This window comes from Colobus angolensis, unplaced genomic scaffold (assembly GCF_000951035.1).
Source record: "Colobus angolensis palliatus isolate OR3802 unplaced genomic scaffold, Cang.pa_1.0 Scaffold345, whole genome shotgun sequence".
In the NCBI taxonomy this organism is placed as follows: Eukaryota; Metazoa; Chordata; class Mammalia; order Primates; family Cercopithecidae; genus Colobus; species Colobus angolensis.
This window is the reverse complement of record NW_012116766.1, coordinates 229,959-237,710: the sequence shown is the minus strand read 5'-3', so window position 1 is coordinate 237,710 and position 7,752 is coordinate 229,959. Positions and strand designations below refer to the sequence as shown.

Sequence of the window (7,752 nt, the reverse complement as noted above, 5' to 3'; positions counted from 1 at the left end):
GGGGGGCGGAGCTTGCAGTGAGCTGAGATTGCACCACTGCACTCCAGCCTGGGCGACAGAGCGAGACTCTGTCTCAAAAAAAAAAAAGAGAAAAGAAAAAAAGAAAACAACAAAAAAAAGGAAACCGGGGAGGGAGAGCAGACAGAACTAGCAACCAGCAATAACATGAAAAGAACCAATTCTTAGCAGTGTGCTGTGTCATACCGGGGTCAAATAAGAGATGCTCATTAAATCCTCACATCCTTCTGCCACCCAAAGAGTCATTATCTCCTCCCTTGGGAAAAGGGCTTTGAGTCACACTCAAACAAAAGTATGAGAACTTTCAGGAAGCCAAGAGAATCATGCTTTCTGTAAGCATTCTGGTAGGAAAATCCCAGTTAAAAATCTTAGATTTTTTTCATCATGAGAAACACAAACCTAAAGTTTGGGAGGATTTGCCTGGGTAAATACAAAATGCAGAAAAAACACATTTTTTTTTCCCCCTGGACAAAGGTTCTATCTATATAGGCAAAACAGAAGGTAGAGGAGGGTGGGTGGGATACTGCTATTGAGAAGGAAAAAAAGGGTGCTTTGGGCCTGACTTATTCAGGTTGACTGTCCAAATCAATTCCCCTCACAAATAATTGCTCAACTCTGCATTTCATTTTGTCTGGGAAGACACCGCCATTGAGAACAACTTAAGTGGGTCACTTTTTCTTGGATCCTTTAAGAAAATCCTTTCAATTGGAAAATGTCAAAAACTATTTTGCACATATGTAGCAATACCCATAGTAGTCCAATATAAATTTACAACTGAAAAAAAGCATTTCATTTTTTTTGTTTTGCCATATCCACTTTCCTTTATACAGAAATACATTTTACACATAAAATACCCTTTGGGTAGAATGAGGTATGCCAATTGAAAATGTTATATGTTGTTCAAGGAATTATTCCCAATTTAGTACGTTTCAGTTAATTTATTCATATCTATGCGTCCTGTGGATTCAGTGTCCCAAAGATAATTCTACTGTACACTGACCACTCCAACTTTGCAAGTTTGAGGCTCAGAGAAAATAGAGGCTCTTGCTGTAGATAATATAATGTGCTGAAATTCCAGAGATGCACATAATTTCTACCAAAACAGTATACTAAGCACTTTTTCAAATGCACTCTTACTTACTGGGTGCTCCCGTTGCTTCTGCACAGCTCCAGCGCCTGTTGGTAGCCATGGATCTTGCAGGTGGAAAACCAAGCCACAGTTACAGGTTGGGAAATACATCTGAGGAGAACAAAGCTGTGGGTTCACTACCAGTGGGAGAGACGGAAGAGTCGCACTGACATTGCTTTATATAAAAGGTTTGGTTTCAATCTTAAGGTTCCGCCTAATCTGGCATCATTATAACTCAAAACCGTAAACATGTCAATAGACTCAGGACCGATACAGATAAGACTCACTGGTCAAGCTTTACCTAAGGTGAAACTATAATCATTTCTCCATTTTGAGGAAATGAGACACACTTGAAAAGTATATAGAGCTAACTTTATGTTTTTGAGTTATCTATTGAGGGCCCTCAATGAAGAAAATCTATCCATTGAGTCATAAAATAGGTTTTCTTAAATTGTAGCCAGGGAAAACTAAAGTCCAGAAAGGAAATTAGGAATTAAGACAAATAATATTCAGTCTTTAAGGCAACTAGAGAACCCATGGGATAGAATGCTTCAGTGCTCAAGAAGGCATGTTATTTTTTCAAAAGAGGCAGTGTTTGATTTAGTTTTCCACTGTTAATTGTGTGAGCAACTGCATGAAATACCAGTGAAATCTATTTCCCAGGTGCTTGTGGGTCTAAGGAGCACTAAGGTTTGTGCTACTGGTTACATGCTCTATAAAGCATATGCTTTCCATGAGTGTTAGGTTGAAAGGCCTTGGTGGTGCCTAAGCACTGTCTATCCATTGATGGTGTAGTCGGTAATGAAAAGCATGGGTTGTTGTAGGCCACCTGTAGCAGAGCTTGAATATGTCTTTAATTGGGACAATGAGAAATGTTGTACATGGGAATAAATGCACAAGTGAAAATTAGAACAACATACCTGCTTTAATTGCTTTTCTAGTTTTTCTTTCTCCATCTGACAAGCTTTTATCTAAAGACAAAACAAAGGCATTTGTTAATGAGACAAGTTCAAATCATTAGTTCCTAAGTCACTCTTGACCTACTCAAGTGTGAGGCATTGACAGCAGTAATACCAACAAAAACAGCCACAGGTTGGTTTTTCCAGATATGCATTGATTCTATCTTTAAATTTCCAACTGAAGTTTGAAAAATGTGATAGTTTTAAATTGCTATTCCAGTTTTTTGAGGCCATTACAATTCTGTTTTAGGTAGATCTATTTAGATACAGATATAGAAACAATTTTCATTGCTTACTGAATGACACTGGAATTGTCAAACTGACATTTAGAGGCTTCCATAATAAATTTTAGAAGTTATATATGCATTTAATCCATGTTGGAAACTGATCTAAATTCTTTACATGCAATAACTCACTGAATTCTCCCAATCCCTCTATGTGATACTTAGTATTATCTCAATTTTATAGATGAGAACACTAAGACATAAGATTCTGAGTTACTTGTTCAAAGTCACACTGCTATATTCCACGGCTTCTCCCTACTTAAGGCCCAGCCTCATCTAGATGAATCACCTACCCTGGGTTCCCTTAACTTAAGACACACTTAGAGAAAGCTGGCTTTTCCTTGACTATTTCATTGTCATTCCTACACTCCATGTCCCACATTCCCATAAGGGATGGTCAAATATCCCCTTCTGAATGATACCTTTCCAAGTCCCACTAATCAGAATTATTCTGTCCTCTTATGTAGTGTCGTACATTTACTATGTGACTTTTTAGACCAATGTGTATTATTTACAGGCAATTCTTGCTGCTTGTGGTAGTCATATTCCATAAAGTCTTCATGGACACTGAATTAGTGAATATTGAACCACTGCTCCTAGGAGAATTGTTGGGTTAAGTCTCTGCTAGCCTCTTCTCACAACATTTGTGTCAATGAATCAATACATAACTTTGTTTCATATGTGTTTCTGATTAAAGACAACTTATTTAATATGTATCGTTGATTGATTAACACTGAACTCATGGTCAAGAGTACTATAACATGCCTTAATGAAGCTTCTCTAACACACATTTTCTCTGTAAGGCACATCACATCCTTCGTGTTTAGGAATCCTAGAGAGCATGTCAGCATATATGTGTGGGCCATTCTAAACCATGAAATCACCAACAAAAAGCACAGAAACGCAGCAAACATGGCACTAAATGGACCACAAAAAGAACACTATGAATATGTATATGTCAGGAAACAACTTTGCTGCTCTGCTCATATGTAAGGATGCATCACAAAACACCACAAGTATTGATTTGGGGATGACAAATGCATTTTAGTGAGTAGGGAAATTCACATATGCAGAATTGGTGATGATGAGGATAGACTGTACATGTCTCTTTTACTATATTGTGAGTTATTTACTAGCAAGAACCAGTTTTCGTTTTCTCACAGCATATAGCAGAATGCCTTGCAAAAAGAAAGCATCAAAATTAGATTACAAGGGACTAAAAGTAGCATGCTAATTATACAACTGAATGAAACTATTAAACATGCCCCCTCTTCTAACAGACTAAAGTAATTTATAAAATACCTCTAAGCCATGACTTGACTTGAGCTAAATGTTTTCTAAAGGGTATTTTGTTTTTTCTTTTCTTTTTGAGACAGAATCCCACTCTGCTGCCCAGACTGGAATGCAGTGGCCCAATCTCAGCTCACTGCAACCTCTGCCTCCTGGGTTCAAGTGATTATCCTGCCTCAGCCTCGTGAGTAGCTGGGATTACAGACGCGTACCACCATGCCCAGCTAATTTTTGTGTTTTTAGTAGAGATGAGGTTTCACCATGTTGGCCAGGCTGGTCTCAAACTCCTGATCTCCAGTGATCTGCCTGCTTTGGCCTCCCAAAGTGCTGGGATTACAGGTGTGAGCCACCGCGCCCGGCCTGTTTTTTGCTTTTTCACTTACCATTGAGAACAACTTAGTGAAGTCATAAGGTAGGTTTCATTATCTATATTTTACAGGCACGTATACTAAAAGAGGTTAGATAACTTATTTTTTAGAGAGAGGTTTTAGAGTCATAAGAAATATTTTAGAGATGATCGAGTTCAACTTTGTCACTGTACAGATGAACAAAAGGAAGCATAGAAAAGTTAAATAACTTGTTCAAGGTTACCACCAATGGAAGAGCAGGCAGGAATGCCAAGTCTTTTTTGCCCTAAATTCCTCTTATTTCTAAGTACCCTAAGTCTTTCACTTTACCACATTACTTATTTTACCACTGACACCGGCTTAACGCATCTTAGTGACAGAATGAATACATTCTGGGAAGAAAGCAACTCAGAATGCCAGAACGATTTGACCTGAACATTCCTCTAAAAGTCCACTTGGACAACAAATAATGTTATTCAACTAAGGTAATGTCAGGAAGTGTCAGTTCTTTTTTTTTTTTTTTTTTTTTTGAGACGTTGTCTCGCTCTGTCGCACAGGCTGGAGTGCAGTGGCGCACTCTCTGCTCACTGCAAGCTCCGCCTTCCGCGTTCACGCCATTCTCCTGCCTCAGCCTCCCGAGTAGCTGGGACTACAGGCGCGCGCCACCATGCCTGGCTAATTTTTTGTATTTTTGGTAGAGACGGGGTTTCGCCATGTTCGGCAGGATGGTCTGGATCTCCTGACCTCGTGATCCGCCCGCCTCGGCCTCCCAAAGTGCTGGGATTACAGGCGTGAGCCACCACTCCCGGCCGTCAGTTCTTTTTTAAATATGGTAGCATTTAATCTGCTGTTAATACATTTAACATAGATCATCAAACCATCTACTTCATCTCTGTGAATTCTATCACTCTCCTACTGAGTAAATGAGACTTTAAAAAAAAGGATTGGGCTTTCATTATTTTAAAGAAAAAATTTCATAGCTTTAAGCTATCACTTTAGATATGATTAAGATTTTCCTTTAGGTTCTAGGCACAATTATTCCATACTGCATTTAGAAAATACATTTATTTTGTTGATACCAATCAAGTTTACAGGTGATACAGGAAAGGACTTGTGGATTATAGTATATAACGTTAAGTAGATAGATGTACATTCCTGACCAGACTAAAAGTTCTGTAATGGCAAGGACATTGCCATTCTATCACCAATCTTAATATAGTAGAATAAACAAAATTATATAATTATATATTGATATATAATTTATCATATAAAAATAAATAATTTATTAAAAATTGTTTTAAAATTAAAATTGTTTCACTTGCTGTTGTACTGGCAGCAAATTTTACAATTGCTTTAAAAAACAAATTATTTTTTGTTCTAAAACTGTTTTACTGGCAGCAAGTGAAACAGTTTGTGCAGAGACAACTTGAAAGAAATTAGGCTAGCTAGGCATGTAAGAAATAAATTAAAAGAATAAAAATACAAAAAATTAACTGGGCATGCTGGTGCACGCCTGTAGTCCCAGCTACTTGGGAGGCTGAGGCAGGAGAATCGCCTGAACCTGGGAGGTGGAGGTTGCGGTGAGCTGAGATCACGCCGTTGCACTCCAGCCTGGGCAACAAGAGCAAAACACTGTCTCAAAAAACAAAAAAGCATATATATTCTCTCTCTCTTTTTTTTTTTTACCAAGAGTAATGAGAACATTGTCTTATCTATTGTTACATGAATTATTAGGTTGCCTGAATTACTTTCATAAAATTATTTGATTTTTTTACTACTATTTTATTTTTTCTAATTTCTTACAGAGAAAATGGTTCTGCAAAACAATTTTTTCCATGTAAAATTAGGAATTTCAAGTTAATCTTTAAAAAATCAGAGATAAAATTAAATTTAATTCACAATCCACTTTGTATTTGGAAGAAAATGATGACTGTTTAAAATTTTTTTATGACTAAGAATCTTGAGGCTAAGAGCTGCCACAGCATTGCCATAACAATTTTCTATTTATTTAAAAGTATTGCAATATTTTACAAATAAAAATGATGCAGTTTGTTTTATTTTTCAAGGCAAAATTATGTTAGCTACAGTTTCCTTCATTAACGTCACTATTTACCCATCATAGCAAATTTCTGAATCTACTTTAATATATTCAATTACACTTAATTTTAGTATGCTTACATTTAATATATGCTATTTTAATAAACTGGTGACCATTATCTGGCTTCCTTGAAAGTACTCCAGTTACATTACATCTGGGAACCACTGAACAAAATCCTCAGTCTCACATATAAATGGCATTTAGAAATATGTATGTTTTTGGCAGACAGGAGCATTCCAACATAGCCCTTCAAAGAAAATGACAAGAATTTTGAAAACCACTTCACTTTATTTGAGTACTAGGTAGTTCAACTCTCATTCTACCAGGATAAATATTATGAGAAAAAGATCAAAAGGACTGTATTTTATAAAAAAAAAACTTGGGAATCCAATTTCTTGGGCCATTCCTTAATATACTTAAGTTAAAAGAAATTTCCAGTTATTTTCATCTCTTTACAAGATTGTTTAAGAATGACTTCATCCCAGGTGCTGACCTTTCAAAAAAATTCAATGGCAATTAACAGAAGTCAAAAAGTCTTGAATTTTTTAAATGAAAAAAAAAAAATACATACATGCTGGCAAAGATTATTTTGTTTTGACTTGTACCTGGGAATTCAGCCTGTTCAACTGGGATTGGGAAGTTGCATTAATTTGCTGTAGCTCCTCCTTCTCTTGATTAAGTCTCTCTCGATCTGATCGTTCCTTTTTGAAGTCTTCTTCGTATATTTGCACCTAAGAAATATTAACTTGCTGTTACTGTTAGCTTCCTTTTCTCTTAAGCCACTTAAATGACTTTATTTTAAATGACTGGTGCCTACTCCATTATTGTAAAGAACCCTCCCAACTAGTGTTCAGTGTCACTGCGTCGGGGCAAGTCATCCATCCCTAACACAAGGACTTTGATGTATGAATACTGCTTGAACTTCTAAAAGACAGTTTACTGAAAATAGCTGTTAAGTGTCACTAAATACTGACATGCCCAAGTTTCCAGACATAATGCATAAGCTGAATGCAACAGAGAAACAAAACCCTTACATATGTGGAAAAGCAAAGCATGATTATTAAAAGGTATTCACAAATTTTCCCTTTATAAGTTATTTTGGGTGTGTGTCATAAATAATAGTAATATTTGAGTGGAACACCTCTTGAGAGGCACTCCAAATATTCCAGAAAAGTGACCAAACTAAAAACAAAAACAGGTTTAAGTATTGTTATTGTTTTCAACTGACAGTGTTGACTGAGGGCCAGGAGACTGGCATATAAAGCTATGAAAACAAATGAAACTTAAGGAATGAAGCAAAACCATTTCTCTAAGACTCTGATTTAAATTACTACTTATATTGGAACCTAGTAGCTAGATTTTTGTCTATTAAAACTGCTGCACATTACACTTTCATCACTAACAGTGCAACAAACATTAACTAAAGGTTTATCAATTTTATTGTTCTAAGTTGACAGCAATAGAACAAAATATGCAAGGGAAGAAATTAAACATTTTGTATACATCTACATGCAGATACACATATTAAATTTTTAAGTCTTTATTCACTAGAAGTACTGAAGGGAAACTATATCCAGCCACACTGACATTTTGATAATTTTTTTGGTTGAGAACTGACATTCATTTC

General features: G+C 36.3%; 1 protein-coding gene across 4 annotated transcripts in view; it reads right to left on the bottom strand.

Annotated features, from left to right (window-relative positions):
- Window positions 1-7,752, bottom strand: part of TNIP3 (TNFAIP3 interacting protein 3) — a 103,689-nt gene that overhangs the window by 9,003 nt on the left and 86,934 nt on the right. For all 4 annotated transcript variants that reach the window (XM_011952694.1, XM_011952693.1, XM_011952695.1 and 1 more), the window contains 3 exons: window positions 6,731-6,856; window positions 2,068-2,118; window positions 1,160-1,258 (listed from right to left, as the gene is read on the bottom strand). In XM_011952694.1, the coding sequence (XP_011808084.1) occupies window positions 1,160-1,258; window positions 2,068-2,118; window positions 6,731-6,856 (276 nt within the window). The remainder of the gene's footprint in view (window positions 1-1,159; window positions 1,259-2,067; window positions 2,119-6,730; window positions 6,857-7,752) is intronic.